Here is a 17,792-nt window from a genome sequence, read left to right on the forward strand (position 1 = left end):
GTCCACGCCCTACCCGCCCCGTCGCCCCGACCCCTGACCCTCCCCGACCACCCGCACCGACCGTCCTCCCGACCTCCCCACCTCCGTCCCCTCCGCCACCCGGTCCCTCCCGCCCGTACCGCCCCCGTGTACCCCGACCGTCCCCCTAGCCCCCCTCCCTGTACCGTCACGCTCGTCGACCCCGTGCCCCCGCCTCCCTTGTTCGACCCCGTCCCTACGCTGATCCCGGCCCCGGCCCCTGCCGTCCATGTTTCTGTAATTGTTGCCTGGACCCCTGGTGCTGTTGTCATGATTATCTGACTAGTTGCTGTTGGATGTTGTTGAATTTTGCAATGTATACTGGTTTCGCTTTTCCATGTTGTCTCCTCGATATGTGTATTTGCGAATCTTGTTCGCAGGCTTGCTTCTGTTGCTGCCTGGAAATTGTCTCCATGGATAGTGATATGGGATTGATTTGGAATCGGACGATTTTGTAGTTGTAGGCTTGACACTATGATTCCATCATAAGAGAGTATCTCAGTGGTCGAAACAGATAGAAGCGATGTTGTCAATGCAATTGTTTGAGAATTTGCAATACCTTTTGAGGATCCACAGAGCATTGCTGTTGTTGAGATCCAAGTCGAAGATTCTGTTGAAGTTGAACCAATTCTTAGCTTTGACGAAGTTGTTTCAACGTCTCGAAGGACTCCCAGCTTCAACCAAAACATCCTAGCTCCAGTCGTAGGGAGGTTGCTGGGATTCACTGTAGAAAACCCTTGACTGTCAAAAGAAATTGCTGATGACAATGATCCCGAATTTCTGAACGTAGATACCGATATTCTTGCACTTTGCGAATGACCGGGCATGGATTTGCAAATTAGGCATGAATCAGCTGTCCATATTGTGCTTTCACATACTGAAAGTCCAATCCCACCAATGGCCGCAGAGGATGAGAATTGTGTGGCCCCAAAGGAATCTCCATGTACCAAAATTCTTGCGGCACCAGTAGTTGCCATATTGCTGGTGGCTGCACTGCTTAGGTCAATTTCATTGTAACTCAGTAGCTCTGATCCAGTACCACAAATTCTGGCGATTGTATGAACAATAATCGATGTATGTGACACTCCTGATGCAAACCCACTCATGATGCATGTTTCTGAAATCCACGATGTGCTTTCAGCAGAAGTAAAACTCCTTGCAGACGTTGTGTAGTCAGACAACGCAAAACTTGTCCCAATCAAAGAAATTTTTGTCTGTCCTGTAGAAGCGGTATTTGTTCTCAAAAGACTACTGGTGCGGAGGGAGTCAATGGAAAACGCCGCAGAAGAAGAGCTCACCACTTGAGCAATTGTGACAATCACACTTAAAGTTATGCTGATGGAACCCGTGGTCAAGGAAAAGACCGAAGTAGTTGATTGCCACGTCGTACTTGATAGTGAGCTCATTCCAATTCTAACAGAAGCTGTTGATTCATGCAACAACGTTGACTTGCTGTCTACGACAAGGAGAATCGATCCAGTTGTGGGTGCATTTCCCCTCCCGATGCCGGTATGTAGCGGCAAATCATATGAAATGCTTTCCGTGAGAGATCCTACGATTTGATTGGTAGTGAAAATAAGCGTAAGAGACCAAGTATGCTGTATTCCAAATGCGATTGCAATCGTTGTGTCCGATGTCCACACGGACGACTCGCACCCGGTCTCCCCCAGCCTGCTCCTGTCGCTCCTCTCGGTCAAGCCGAGCCCTTGACCCTGCACAGTGAGCCGGCGGTGTCCCGTCGCAGGCTGGTTTGCGGCCCGTGCTGAGCTTGCAGTAGGTGTATCGAACGAAGCTATCCTGGTTGATGTCCCCGCTTGATTTCCTGACGTCAACACGACTCTTGCGCTCCCCTCTAAACCTTGGCCTATTCTACACAGAGTTGCAGTATCTGAAGTCCACACGGACGACTCGCACCCGGTCTCCCCCAGCCTGCTCCTGTCGCTCCTCTCGGTCAAGCCGAGCCCTTGACCCTGCACAGTGAGCCGGCGGTGTCCCGTCGCAGGCTGGTTTGCGGCCCGTGCTGAGCTTGCAGTAGGTGTATCGAACGAAGCTATCCTGGTTGATGTCCCCGCTTGATTTCCTGACGTCAACACGACTCTTGCGCTCCCCTCTAAACCTTGGCCTATTCTACACAGAGTTGCAGTATCTGAAGTCCACACGGACGACTCGCAGACTGTACTTCCGAATGTAACAGACAAACTATGATCCAGGATAAACTCTGCATGGGAATAGAGAAAGAAAATAGAACTTGATTGTTTATGATTGCTTTGATTTGTTGAAAAGTTTCCAAAAATATCGTAAGATATTAAATTCGTTGATGTAGATACTTGGATGCTGGATGTCATCATCAACTCTAAAGATGAACGAATCCCAGTTGGAGCATAGCAATTGATAGCAGTCACTGTATTCCAGGTCGTTGATTCACAATTTGAAAAACCCAGTCGCACCCTTTCGGTCATCGGATGCAAATGCGATTTTGATTCAACAACCACAAACCTGCTCATGAAAATGACATTCTGACCTGACTCCTCAACGTGATAGAGATCAACAGAGAACGATGATGATAAAGTGCCTGTCGCTTTTGCGATTGAGACAGACACGTGTGCAGAATTGAACACACCAGAGGAAAGGAAACATAAAACGCTTGTGTCTGAAAGCCAGACAGACGCTTCACACGAAGTAAATCCTGCGCGAATTCCGAATGTTGCTGGAACGGCTCCAATGTTTGTACCACTGGTGGTAATAGATATGGAACCAGTGGATGGGCCGTTGGAACATGTCAAATCGCTTAACATCGGGTAATCAGTAGAATACAACTGAGAGGTTGATGCAACCGAGCTTGACGTGGTGATCACAACACTCCATGAAAACCTAGTTGATGACAAAGCATGACACAATACAGATGATTGCGAGATCCATGTTGTTCCCTCCACAGCAGTGAGGCCTAATCGGGCTGCAAGCGTAAGTTCAGCTTTCACCATGTCACCAAACGCCAAAACAATTGATTTTGATGTAGAAGAAGGAGAGTTCATAGATGCCAATGATACTGAAGGTGAATTGAACGACATCGCCTCTGAAGTAGAACACGTACTTTGTGAACTAGTGACAATGATTGCCAGAGAGTTCGAACCAAAACTTGAGATAAAACATGTAAGGGATGACTCAGAGCTCCAGATAGATGCTTCGGCAGTAGTCTGTCCAACCCTAAGATATGATGAGAAGGGGGTCGCAAGAAAATCTGCACCAGAGACCGTGACGACTGAGCTAGACTCAGCAGGCAAGTTTTGCAAAAGCACCGCAGTGAGGAACGGAGAATCAAAGGAAAGTACATGAGAAGCAGTCCTTACTTGTGCTGAGACTGTTAGCACAATGGGCGAGCTTCCTTTCGATCCCTGCCCAAGTCTACATTGAATCGATGACATTGAATGCCATTCTGTCAATTCCGTCGCCGTGAAAACAGATGCAAAAATGCTGTAGGAGCTAAGTCCAAATTCCGTCCCGCTGAAGGTAATTCTGGTGGAACCTGTTGCAGGAATGTTGCTTGTGCGTTGGGAACTAACAGTAACCAGATCAAACGAATACATTTGCGTTGAGGTACCAAGCAGGAATGAAGAAGTTATATGCAGTTTGAGGGTCCTGCCTACAGAATGGTGGACATTGCACTGAAGACTGGTAGTCGACTTCCAATCTGAATATTCACATGCCGACCATCCGATTCTTAACTGAGGAGAATTAGGGTAAGGACCCAAATCGAAACCAAAGAATTTAACAGGCATGTGTTGTTCAGGACCAGAATTCAATTGGAAGCCGGAGGAAACTACGGGGATGTCGTAAGAGGAAATCTCTGATACTGTTCCCCGAGCATCATCACAAGAGACAGATATCAGCAGCGTTTTTCCAACACCAACAGAGACTCGGCACACGATTTCTTCCGAAGAAACCCATGAGGTACTTTCACAACCCGTTGATCCCACCCTTATTGAACCGGTCCCGAAATAATTTGATCGTCTCAACCCTGGAATGATGGAATGAAGCAAAGAAGAAGAGAGTGGCAAATTTTCTTGAATCAGGCTAAATGACCATCCATCCGCCGAAAACGCTTCAGTCAGTGTGCTCATTACAGATCCTATACTTAATACAAAGCGACTTGTTCGGGACAAATCAGGACCGTGTTTTGTTGATATCAGGGTGTCAGATGCCCAAATCGTGTAGTCACATGTAGTGTACTGCATTCTTGTAAGAGGAGACCCACTCTTGTCCCCAAAGTGTGTTCCATAGATACGAACAATCTGACTGTTATTGAAATTTGAATTGCTTCCTGACACTTGTGATATTGTAAAAAAATCGTATGTGAGCATTTGGGAGGTTGTAGACGAAACGATAATTGCACCAGTAAGGAGTGTCGATTGAGAACTCTTTGAACCGCTGGCAACTTTTGAAGACAAAGATGTGTCAGAAAACCACGATGATGACTCAGAAGAGCTCGAGCCGATTCTAAGACTGATAGAAGAATCTCTTGCAATTAAACCAGCAGCAAAGACAGTCAACTGCTGCGCACCGGATACAGCACAGTTTTGACCAACAGATGAAAGCACGACAACATCGAATGAGAACAAAGAAGAAGTTGTTGAAGTCGACTGCAAAGATATGGTCAAGGAACTAGAATGTGGCTTCCCTGATGGGACATTTGCGTGAACCGAGGTATCGGATTTCCAATTCGTGAATTCTGCGGCAGTTTTTTGAAAAGCTGCTTTCAAGCTTATTTGAAAGTCAGAAAACCCAGACCCAAATATTTCTACAATTAGAGTTCCAGTTGCAGCACTGTTTGGATACTTCATTGTAGAGAGACTTGTACTGTCATATGTGAAAAGGTCTGAAACAGATTCTGACAATGATACAATGCTGAGGATAACATGCAAAAATGGAAAATCTTGTAGACCAGAACTGCTTCGTGACATCAGCGATGTAACTGAGTACCATTGAGTGAACTCTGCAGCTGTCGAAAACAATCTTGATGCTGGTGATAAATTCCATCGTGAAAGTCCAGATCCAAACAATCGTACATCGTGAGCTCCAGTCACTGGCGAATTACTCGAGGTTATGTTACTAAGGACGCCAGCATCAACAGAGACAAGGTGTGTGATCGTGCCGACATGGGAACTTGTCAAGATTATTGACAAAGATCTGGACATACTGCTACTCGGCAAGCAACTTGCAGATGTCTCTGAAATCCACGCCGTGCTCTGACATTGTGACTGGCCCCAATCTATGCGAATCGAGCTGTCCGAATGCCCCATGTTCTTGGCTATCAATGATACATTCAGCACATAATTGAGCGCTACAGGAAAGTTTATGGCAGATCCATTCACCATCCAGACATTGCTTGAACGATCAAAACTATAGAGTTGACTTGCACTGCCAGACGCAACTCCAACTGAAATTCTTGCACTCAAGGTAGTAGATTTTGTTCCCGAAGCAAATTGTACCCTTACATTCGAGTCTGCAATTTGGAAAATTCAGAGAAAAGTCATTCACAAATCCTTTCTTCATACCAGAAACCCAACGCGTAGACTCAAAAGCTGTGCTCTTTGATTGTCCCGCTCCTGAAAATTGATTTTGTGCAAAGTTTGTACCAGTCACAGACATCGAGACAGTGCCAGTAACTGGGACATTCGATTTGAAATAATTTCCCAATTGAACCTCCTGTTCATTTTGAAGATTCAGAGCAGAAAACAACATAATCGGTATTTCACTTACCAATTTTCCACCATACCCATGCTTTGCCGAGATCTGAGCTCCATGAGGAATGGTAGCCGTTCCAACACCTAAGAGTGGTCACTCAAAAAAAGATTGTGAATTTCATTGGACCAGATTTCGCGACCCTAATTTCGAATTGTGCGTTTCCAGCAACTGCGCACACAAAGCTGGAACCGCTGGGATGCAGGAATTCAATTACACTCAAAACTTGTCTACCTCTTACCTTGCAAGTCGTGGCACTATGCAATCGTCCAATCTGCACAGCGATAATGAGGAGGACAATTACACTGAATTTGAAAAGCAAGGGATAGACCTTGAAGGAACTGAAGCTGGTGCGCCCCTACAAGTACAAGTTGCATCATCTGAAACTAGGAAGGGCGTAGTCGTGTATCCTGCACCATGATTTTGAATCTCTAATGCATAGATTTTACCGTTCAACTGAAAAATATCCGTCAGAAAAAATCAATGCATGACAATGCAAGGTCAAACGCACAGCTCTGGATATTGCCAGAAACCCGGTGCCTCCCCCACCAGACGCAGTGATCGTGTGGTTGTCTGAACAACCTTCTGTGCTGATGGCTGAGAATGCAACCGAAGTTATGCTTCCTGACTGCTTGAAACAGCAAAATCAAACAAAATCTTGAGATGCTCAAAAATGTTCCTGAGACGAATTTGAGTCGTTGTAATAAAGGTCACAGAGATGATTCCCAACAGGCAAATAAATTCCATGATTGATTATGGTGAACCTAATCACAAGATCATTACCTCAAACTTCAAGTAGAGCAACAATTCAATCACCGTGTCACTGTACCATTGATAATCACAGGATAGCCCAGAAAACCATTTAAGCTATCTGACTGCAACGGTCCAACGATGTAATTTTGTCCAGCATTGTCAATTATCACTTGAGTCACAGCACCGGTCTAGACACTTTTCAAATCGAATTGAGGAAATGACGTTCATCCAATCACCTGTTCAGTCAAACTTCCCGGGAAGAGAAGTCTTACTGAAATGTTTGTGCTAAGCTCGCTCAAATTTGCCCCTCGAGTACTCAGTAAAACGCTATGAACGAGGATCAGAACGTTGCTGTGGATTCATTTTGTGATACCTTTCTATTTTGCCGCTTGTCGTGTAGAAGACTCCACTTATTTCTAGACTATTGGACACTAATCCCAGAAATTCTCCATCGATATAATTTTGTCCTCCTTCAACAATCTTGATGCCAGTCACAGTACCGTCCTATTCAGAAAAATAAGCATCATTAAAGCAAAAAAGTTTGTTTGTTTTAATGATGCTTATTTTACCTGTATCTGTGTGCTGTTGAGGTATCCAAAGTAGATGACGGGCGGTGTTTTGTATCCAGTTCCGTGATTGCGAATCAAAATACTGGAGACAACTTTGTGACAAAGTACAAATGAAATGCTAGTGCATCTCTACCTGTTTATTTGACCCTGATTATTCACAGAAAACGAACCAGCAAATCCACTTCCCTCTCCACCAACTGATAGTTTTTGAAAAGGTCAGTTATGAGACTGATTTCTTGTATTGGATCACCTGCAACGAGTGTGCCATTCAAATAGTTTTGACCCCCCGACACGATGACTATCTGTGAAATTGAACCAGACTGAAAAATGATGATCAGAAGATTGAGAATCGAAAAGAAACCAACCTGAGGAAGAACTGTCCCAGAATAGACAATGGTGAGATTTGCAATGTCATTCAAGTAATTAGTTCCAGGTTCAAGAATGTACACTTCTGATATTGATCCATTCTTGACATCAAATCGACCCCGAAATCCTGAAGAATTTCCTTGACTTACATCAATCAATTCTCCGGAAATATAATCGTATCCAGGAGCAACTATTTGCAATCTGGTCAAAGCTCCAGTTTGTGATATCTTAGTTCCAGAGAAAGAGATGACAATTTCCTCTGGGTTTTGTGCATATCCGCTGCCAAAGGACTTGAAAGCTGCAAAAATTTCAGAAGATGGCAGGCAATTCAGACAGTATCAGATTCAAAGTTCACCTGCGGAAACAATGGATCCAGCTGAGTTTACGAAGATCTCGCCTTGAAGGCCTGAACCACCACCACCGACCCCAATGAAACTTCCGTTTACATAATTGTGTCCCGGTTCCACTATGAGAACAGAACCAGCAGTAAACGCAAACCCTGGTGCCAAGATCTGCGGGATGTCAAAAGTAACCGACGAAGTCAAGGTACTTAGAGCCACTGCCCCCGTCAAGCCCAAAATTCTCGAGGATGCAATTCCGCTTGCACTAACCACACTAATAGAGGTATGTGAGACCCAGGTCGTCGATTCCGCTCGAGTAAGCCCAATCCTGGAAGAAAGAGAACGAGATACTCCCAAAGCCGCTCCAGTAAATATGATTCGTTGCGAACCAGTAACTGGTACATTCGAATTTCGTGAAGAAGACAACACAGAGATATCAAATGATACTAGCTGTGTTATGCTTTCCACACGGTAAGATAGGGTTGCAACGACTTGCTGAGTTCGTATATTTCTCGCTGATGAGCTTACGCAGGCTTGCAATGAAGTAGAAGACAACCAGAGAGTGCTCTCACAAGTTGTCATACCAATGCGACTCAAGGGACTATTGTCACGGATATTCGCTGTTGCGAAAAGTGTTGTACACTGGACTAGATTGGAAGGAAAGACAGATGTCAAACTTGATGTGGAATAAGAGAGCACTTGTGAAAGAGTTGAAACGTGTAGTCCGACGCTTGTATAGACGCTCTGACTGCTTTTTGAAGAAATGGGAGTCTTACAGGACAAAGAGGTATCTGAGTACCACATAGAAACCTGGCATACAGTGTTTCCAAATGTCGACTTCAAAGTCATTGAATGTTGCCCAAAGTTTAATCCCATGAAAGTAACAGTACTTTGTGCAATATTGAGCTGTGGATGAATAGAAGATATAGACTGGATATCATGAGAGAATGATCCACTCAAAGAGTTCACGCTGGTATGTAGACTTATCACCAAATTTGGGGTTGCATGGCTCCTCAACCTCCCGGAAGGTGATAGACATACCAAGACCGTATCACTCAACCATGTCGAAGTCTCACACGAAGAGATGTGAATTCTCATAAGAGGAGAAAAAGATGCTGAGGAAACGGACCTCCCGAAGAGAGTTACAGAAACAGAACCCGTAGCTGGGAGGTTTGTAGGATGAATTGAACTCAATTCCGGTTGGTTGTATGTAAAAGCGGTTGACAATGAGCTTGTACGGACGCTACTGCTTACAACCATCCTATCCTTGATGCTCTTGAAAACTCCAAATGAACGCAAACATTTTAAACTCGAATCAGATATCCACAAGGTGACAGAGAAAGCTGTCTGACCAGAACTACCAGACATAGACGAAGATTGTATTCCAAGGAAATCGCCCGTGATAGTCATCATGTCTACTCCACTCGTAGGTCCATTTTGAATTCGCACAGAAGAAAGTGCAACAGAGTTATAAGTGAAAACTTCAGTACGAGTCAAAACTTCTTCATTGCTAGTCATCGATATATAATTCGTCGCACCTATTCCTGCAGAAGCTTTGCAACGAACAAGCGTTTGAGACAGCCATTTAGTCTCAGACATAACGGTACCATCCACAGTGCTGTCCAAAGAGTTGTCATACCTTCCAAAATTAGATCCGACCAGCAAGAGATTTGAGAACAGAGGATCAAATTGGGAGACTCGTACACTTCCTTTTGTTGGCAAATTGCTCACACCAACAATGAACAAGTAAAGTGACTGAAGCAAGGGATCGACATAAGTAAAACTAATACCTTGAAGCACTGCAGCATCGAAAGACACGCTTTCCGTCACGGTCGAGATTTGTTGTGCGATAGACAAGGCGAGGCTGAGTGAGCTTTGATACCCATCGGAACAACGAGCATTTACAGTGACGTCACTGTACCAAATGGTTTCCTGACATGACGTGGAATGCAATCTGATGCGAGGCGAGAGATTACTCATTCCGACATTCCGAGCGAATATCTTCGTCGCATTGACTGAAACGCCTAGCGACGGGATGTTTGAACGCTGGATAGAAGAAACAATTGCAACGTCATACGAAAAAAGTTTTGAAATCGTTGATACGAATCTTAATATCGTGACGGAAACAGACATGTCAGTCGCATCCATTGCTCCTGATGCAATTAGGCAATTCATTCGTGACTCTGATGTCCATGTAGTCTCTTCACAATCTGTTGAACCAATCCGTATAGATGCTGTAGGATCCCACCATCCAAAATTTTTCCCGAAAACTTGCACTTGTACAACGCCTGTTGATGGAGAATTTGGCATCCAGATCGAAGACAATTTATGTCTGTCATATGAGAAAGTCTTGAACGAACTTCCCACTTTTTGTCCGACCGTTGCAACAAAAATATTTGAGTAAATTGGATTTGCTTGTCCATTTCCTATGCCACAAGACACGGCTGTAGAGCTGATCCACGTTGACAATTCACAGGCCGTAAATCCAGCTCGTTGTCCAGAAGTTGAATCAACTTGCGAAAAATCTGCCCCAAAAATGGACGATCTTCGTTTAGATGCTGCAGGTACATTAAACATCTGTACATTATTGTAGATCATGAAAAGTTGCGATATAACTGGATTGTCATAGCTGATGGCATTCGAAAACGACCCAGACGAGACTCCCCCAAACCCATCCATGGTGATGATTACCGACCTTGACTGCATCTTACCTGATGCTGGGCGACAAATGATCAAAGTATTTGAACGCCAGTAGGTTGATTCGCACTTCGTACCTTCAATACGAGTGTCAGCAGTTAACTCCATTGGGAAAAACCCTCCTCCGGCCAAATACAGCGAACCACGCATAATGCTAGAATCAATGTACGGGCCGTATTGTGGCCCACCAGGATACGATGGAAAATTGGATCGTTGGAACGTGTAAACCTGCGAGAAAAATTGGTCTGTAATTCGGTATACCCAAAAAAAGGAGGTGAATAAGGCAAGGTCGAATGATATGATCTGAGATTGACTTCCGACACGAATTGATGTAATGGTCAAAGACTTACTTCGACCAAATGATGTAGAAGTCTTACACAAAATCATTGAATCTGAGTTCCAAACTGTAAATACCGATGATGACCTTCCAATTCGCAATGACAATGATGTATTATATTGACCAAAGGAGGTGCCAAGGACTGTTAACACATTTGCTGAGAAATGAATGTAATTCTTGGGTAGCGCAGAACTGATCCCTACAGTTTCATATGAAACTGCCTCACTGGTTGTACCTCTTCGTCTCGAACTTGTGATTCGAGCAGGTATCGAGGAATGAATTCCTGCTGACGCTCTACAGTACAATACTGAATCTGAGATCCATCTGGGCGAGGCTGTGGCTGTGTAACCAAACCTAACTTTGAGAGTGGAATCATACATTCCGAAATTGAGTCCATAAACCGTGAACAAACCTGGATTTGTTCGAGGAATGTTTGAGTTGTTTACTGTCGAGAGCAATGCTGCATCGTACGAAATTGCTTGCGATAGCGAGTTTACCAGCTGGACTGCACTTACAAAAACCGTTTCTTGAATTGCGGTACCAGCGGCATTTTGGCATCTTACTGCTGTCCTTGACACCCAAACCGATGCCTCACATGCTGTGGATCCGATTTCAGCGTATGCTGTGTACCCTGCTTGCAACGCTCCAAAGTTCTGACCATAAGCGGTGATCTCGCTATACAGATAGGTTGGAATATTTCCCTGTAACAATGAACTGACAGTGGGCTTGTCATGGGTCCAAGACTGTGAGATACTTCCGACTTTCAAACCAATCGTATTTACAACCGTACCATCCCATCCAACCCCTGCAACAGTGCGAGCATATAAAGAAGTGTAGCTCAACCACTGCGTGGACTCTGCCCGTGTATTACTTGCAGATACTGCAGCCGCTGGAGTGTAGTCATCTAGCGAGATCGAATCTCCTGAAAGAGTCAAAACCACAGAGCCACTTCCAGGACCATTCGCTCTCCACCTAGGCCGTTGAGAAGTACCAAATGCAAAATTTTCAGAATACCACCTCTTTAAAATTGGCGAATCGTAAGTCACCGATTCTGTTGTAGTTTCTGTAACAAGAGCAACCGACAAAGTAACTGACGTTGAAGAAAGAACTCCCGCTGAAGTTCGGACGTAAACGAAAGAATCAGATTTCCAGAATGTGCGGGCTGTTTTAGTGCCTCCGAGCAGAATGGATAAGCTGCTTGCTGCCACTCCAAAGCCACTGCCTGCAATTGAACTTAAAGAACTCCCTTTGGGAGCGCTGTTAAAATTCTTGAAAGAACTGATTGACCCGGAATCAAATGTGAAAGCGGTGGTCAAAGTACCCGCAATCAAGCCTAGAGTAATCGATATAGTAGAATCTTGCTTTTTTGAGTTGGCAAATGCAGGAGAAAGGCCTGCAACAGCATTATCAGAATTCCATATTGTGCGAGGTTGGGTCGAGAATCCAATTTCTCCTCTGGGGCTGTATGCAGCTGTTCCAAGGCCGCTGCAGCTGATGTTGAAAAGTTCATATGAAACTCTTCCAAAATCTCGGACTGTGGTAAGAGAATTGCAGACAGATTTACAAGAAATCAAAGCTATGCTGTCAAATGAAAATGCAGTTGTGGCAGTTGAAAATGTATATTCCTTGACTGTGACAACAATGGTACTGTCTCGGTCTATTTTTGCCTTGTTGGTTACCAGTAAATGAACTCCTGCAGGTGACTTGGATTGTAAAGTAGAGTCGGACAACCAAATGGTGCCTTCTGACGCGGTGACTCCCATTCTCGTGGTGATCGTAGGCTCTTCCAAGCCAAAACTTGTGCCCAGTACAGTAACACTTATTGAACCTGTCGTAGGGACATTGGGAGTAGTAGATCCAATCACCGCACCTGAATCATAAGAAACTGCCTGGGAAATCAAACCCAAACGATTTCCAGTGGTCATCAGTAAAGTGAGCTGAAATCCCTTGCCCCTTGGAGCTTGGCAGAGGGCATTGGACACACTCTGCCAAAAAGTTGAGCGCGTCGCGGTTTCTCCGATACGCAACCGCCCAGTATAATCCGAACGACCGAAGTTGTTTCCAACAGCAACAACATATCCGTCTTTCGGCCCTTGACCTAAGGTGGGAGCATTAGGTCGCCCAATAAAGATTGTTGCAGTTTGGCCAGCAAGAGCCAGTGGAAAGGAATAATAAGTGTAGAAAGTCCCTGTCAATGAAGGGAAGTCGTAAGATACAATTTCGGTTATTGTATCAAATCTGAGTGCAATAGTGATTGAGATATCCCTTGTTCCCGAGATCCCTGCGCTTAATTGACACCTGACAGAGGAGTCAGACTCCCACCAGCTGCTTTCTGCTGCTGTCCCACTGCAAAGGTAAAATGTTAGCAAATCTTAGATTCCGAACACAGAAGAACAAAACTACCCGACTCTCAGTCTCGGCGAGTAATCTAGCAGACCGATGATGGAAGCGTAGAGCGAAATCAAAGTACCACCTACAACTATTCAGCTTTCGTGCAGTGAATGGAAAATCAAAGTACCACTTGTGGGCCCATTGGCATACGAAGATCCTGAGATGTGATGTACTTCAAAGGTGAAATACGATGAGAGAGTGCCTTTCTGAAGACCTTCTGTTACAATCAGGGATTCTCCACCTGACGAAGATCCTGGTCCAGACGGTCGATTGCACAACATAGACGTACTAGCGATCCATCTTGAAGATTCACAGGAGCTACCCCCGATTCTCGATCGTGGAGTTGAGTCATAAGATGCGAAATTGCTACCCTGAACGAGTAAAGCTTTTGAAGAACCAGTAAAATTGGTCAAACCCTGGAACACCTGAGGTGCGTCGAAACTCCAAGACTTTGAAACACTACCAGCTCGAGAACCGATTGTAAAAACGAAAGGATGCAACGTTCTCGTTCCAGAAACTTGTTGACAGAGCAAGGTAGATTCTGAAATCCATCTCGTCATTTCACACACGCTCACGCCCACTGAAGAAACGAGAGTGTAGTCTCTAGTACCAAAAAGACTTCCATGAAGGGAAAACCGGACACTACCTGTAGTTGGTCCATTCCCTTTGGTTGGTGCAGCACTGACAATATACGAGGTAAAGAGTACTGGACCAAGGTACGTGAATGCCGCACTAATGCTGCCGGAAGTCACCCCAGAAGTGACAACTGCATTCCTAGTTCCCTTGATCCCTGCTGAAGCCCTACAAGTCAAGATAGTGCTTGAAACCCATGAAGTTGACTCAGTCGAAGAGCCACCGATCCTTGACCTCTCAGTTGCAAAGTAATTCGCAAAGATGTTAGCAAAGACTGTCAAATCTAGCCCTGTCTGACCACTGATCAATACATCAGAGAGCTTCAGCGTAGTCAGCTTCAACAAAGCAATCTGATCAAATGTAAATGCATCTGTCAGGGAACCAGTTGAGACATTAGTTACAAAGCAATCGTGCACTATCGGTGCAAGAGTTCCGTTGACATCCTGAACCAAAGGACACCATCGTCCGAGTGTTACAGAAACAGTTGCCCTATGATATATAGAAAACCCTGCTTTTCCTTGAATCGTCGTGTCACTAATCCATTTGGTAAACAGACTGTTTGTGACACCAATGCGAGCTTGTGGACTTGCATCCAGGCGATCTCCAAAATTCTTTCCAGTGATTGTGACAGTAACTTGTTGATTGCCAGCAGCATTTCGTCTGGTTGTTCCAGAAATGACTGGAAAGTCGTAGGTGAAAACAGTCGTCAAGGTAGAAAGTCTTTGTCCCGCAGTCAATGCCACTTCTCGCCAAAGGGAAACTCCACTTACAGCCTTACACGAAATTGAAGAAACAGATATCCAATTCGTTCGAGCGCACTGCGTACTCCCAATCCGCCCCCGTTCTGAGGACAGTCCACTTGTTATGTAAGTTCCGAATAAAGTAGTGTCGTTCAAACAATTTCCTGTCTCGATGCAAAGGCCAGGGAAGCTAGGATAATTAGCTGTTTGGAGGACATTTAGAGAGGGAGAATCATAAAGGAGTATCTTTGAACTGGTTCCCACTTTCATACCCACTGTCAACTTAACAGAGAGTGTAATGTAGGCGCGATTTTCCCGAGAATACTTAACGTGTAATGCGGTATCACTTGACCAAATTGTGAATTCAACTGAAGTTGAGGTAAACGCTTTTGGAGAACCATCAAAACGACCCAAATTGATGCACTTTAGATTACCCACAACTGACAATCCATCCTTTTGTACGTTACTTGGGGTTGCGTTGACTGCAAGTGGGATATCATAAGATACTGAACGAGACACGCTTCCTCCCGCAACCATGTCACCCGCTGTCGCCACTGTCGACCGAGAGCCGAACAATCCTGCCGCGGCTCTGCAATGCAACAAAGTATTTGACAGCCAACTCGTCGCAGCAACAGCCGAACCTCCCATTCCTGCACTTGGAGTGAAGTCCATCTCAGAAAAATGGCTGCCAACCACAAATATGGAGCCATCATTCGGTTGGTATTGAGGAGATGGTGGCAAATTTGTATCGCCTATGACAAAATCAACTTTGAGAAATTGGACGTAGATGTGCCAAAGAACTCCTGAGGATGCAGCAGTATCATATGAATAAATTTCAGTGGTTGTTCCTACAATTGTGCTGTCGGTGACTCGAATGGAAATGGATGACTGCCTTCCACTAACACGTTTCGCAGAGATCGATGATGAGGAAATCCATCTAGAAACCTCAAAAGCTGTACCACCCACACGTGCTTTTTCAGTCACATCTTTGACACCAATATAACTTCCGTAGATAGTCATCACAGACGTTACGGCATTATCGTGATTGACTGCCCACACAGTTTGATTGCCACTAGGATGAATAGCAGGCAAATCAAACGTAAAAGCTTCTGTGATGGTATTCTTCGATGTTTGAATGCTAACAGTGGCTGAAAGCGTGATAGACGAACCCGCAGGAACCATTCCATGGAGATTCGTGTCCGAAGACCAGATCGTGTCCTCTGACTTTGTAACCCCGAATCGCATGCTCGGAGTAGCATCTCCTTTCCCGAATCCTATGCCAAAAATGCTTGCATATGCGGAGCCAGTAGAGGGATAATTTGCTGAATGATTGAAGACAAAGCAATCTGACGATGGACCAGAATACAGTAGCAGGGAACGACGGGAATGAACAAAGTCCCCTATTTCGCCAGAATAATTCTGAGCTGCATCTAAACATGCAAAGGAAAACAAAAGCGCATAAAACTTTAGCAAGGCATGGTGCGAGGAGGTAAAGTGAAACTTGGACATCTAGGATCCCACTTGCCGGTCAGCCCTCAGTACAGGCTCCCATCACAACCAACCTCATGGCCGAACTCCATCGCAATGCAGACGGTCAGAAGCCACCAGCTACCAGATCTTCTCCTCGGGCCCTCAAGCAGCAAGCATGAGCAGCTGCATTGACGCCTCCCCCCTTGCCCTGCAGCAGCGTTGCTTGACTACCCGCCTCACGCGACCCCCATTCCATTGGGACCCCCTGAGCGCATTAGCCAAGTAGGGGTGTTATCCCTTGGGGGTGGTGGACCCTCCTCGAAGGGCCTTGACCGCGGCATGTGCGCCTTGCTAGTCAGGATCTACGCGGAATCATTGAATCCCAACCCGCCTCAGAGGTTCCTCAAAATTGAGTTAACTGATTATGATCCGAGGCCGTTACAACCGTTGAACCGCGGGACTTGGCGATCGGGACGACAGAGTAGAACTGAAACTCAGCATCAGACTCATCATTGCCACTGGAGTTCAACGGTTGTGACTTCCTTTGTCACCATCCTGTCAAAGTCATGACGACTCGGACGGAGCCGTCACTCATAAGTTTCACTGAGTCACGTTTAGCCTTCACGTGACGGTACCGTTTGCGGCCAAAGTTGAATGCAGACATGCGATATCAACCTTACTAACTGAGTTGTAACAAGACAGTTTTTGCTCAAGACCGAGTTTAATGCACACGAAACCAGAATTGAGGAGCCTCACATCACTGTGACATGAATGAGAAATAGCCAAGAAGTTTGGCGTCTTAGAAGTACTGATGAGGGGCTGTATTCACCAGCAACTGGTCTGGCCCCGGTCACGGCTGAGAACTGAGTGCGCCAGGTCGCCCCGGCTGCTTGTACATGTCAGTACAACGTTGAACAGTACTGATTTCTGGTTCGGAGTAGAGGTTTTCGCTGCCTATTCCTTTCTTGTAGTCTCTTGATGAGGCGGACTCGTTGATTTACCCTTTCCTCCCTAGCTGGATCTGCTTGTCCTTCCACTTAAGTAAAAGGTATGATTTTGATTGACGGCGGGAGAGCGGCTTTTATGGCTTATTATTAGCAGGATGTGTGCAAGGTAATGGGGGAGATGCGGAAGCCATGAGTGGAACCATGAGCAGAGCAACATGTGGTTGAAGCCATGAGCAGAGCAACAGGTGAAGCCATGAATTTTCAGAGCAAGAAACACTTGTTTGAATCCTCGTCCTCGATGTTCACCACTATGAATGATCCAAATGATCCAAAGCTGATCTTCATCTCGTTCAGACATTTCACTGGCAGTGAATTTCGCAAGACTCTGTGGAGTTGGGTTGCGATGTCCCTGGCTCTTCCCTCAAATCGAGTTCGTGTCACCAGCAGACTCTCCAGTCAAGACAATGAGAAATCGACATGGGCTGTTCTCGTCTTGCCCAGTAGAGAACGAAACAAGGTCGATCAAAGAAAAACTTGCGACCTTGCTGTTGAGTTTTTGAGCCAAGTTTTTGATCCCCAGAGTCCATTTCGGAAATGGTGTGGTGACATTGAGGTTATTGATGCGAAGATAATCGAACAAGATGAAAGCACGGATGAGGAATTTCGAAAAGCTCTGATATTGTCAAAACATCAGATGAGGTTGCTAATGTCAACTTATAATGGACTTAGGCTCTACACTTGGACGAAAGTGACAGAGGTTTGGAAGAGAAAACTTGTTGACGTTTTCCAAA

General features: G+C 45.3%; 2 protein-coding genes across 2 annotated transcripts; both read right to left on the reverse strand.

The window, feature by feature from the left end:
- Positions 1–1,542: 1,542 nt before the first annotated feature.
- GUITHDRAFT_141365 (hypothetical protein) lies at positions 1,543–2,796 on the reverse strand (the record flags this gene model as incomplete). Its single annotated transcript, XM_005829071.1, has 4 exons — positions 1,543–1,887; positions 1,933–2,145; positions 2,466–2,514; positions 2,750–2,796. The coding sequence occupies 4 exons, from the start codon at positions 2,794–2,796 to the stop codon at positions 1,543–1,545; spliced, it is 654 nt and encodes a 217-aa protein (XP_005829128.1).
- A 2,587-nt stretch (positions 2,797–5,383) lies between these two features.
- GUITHDRAFT_141366 (hypothetical protein) lies at positions 5,384–8,190 on the reverse strand (the record flags this gene model as incomplete). Its single annotated transcript, XM_005829072.1, has 14 exons — positions 5,384–5,460; positions 5,652–5,721; positions 5,776–5,843; positions 5,992–6,031; positions 6,089–6,115; positions 6,269–6,385; positions 6,541–6,580; positions 6,884–7,014; positions 7,080–7,161; positions 7,213–7,276; positions 7,330–7,399; positions 7,595–7,743; positions 7,801–7,957; positions 8,176–8,190. The coding sequence occupies 14 exons, from the start codon at positions 8,188–8,190 to the stop codon at positions 5,384–5,386; spliced, it is 1,107 nt and encodes a 368-aa protein (XP_005829129.1).
- Positions 8,191–17,792: the final 9,602 nt, after the last annotated feature.

This window comes from Guillardia theta (genome assembly GCF_000315625.1).
Source record: "Guillardia theta CCMP2712 unplaced genomic scaffold GUITHscaffold_54, whole genome shotgun sequence".
Classification (NCBI taxonomy): domain Eukaryota; class Cryptophyceae; order Pyrenomonadales; family Geminigeraceae; genus Guillardia; species Guillardia theta.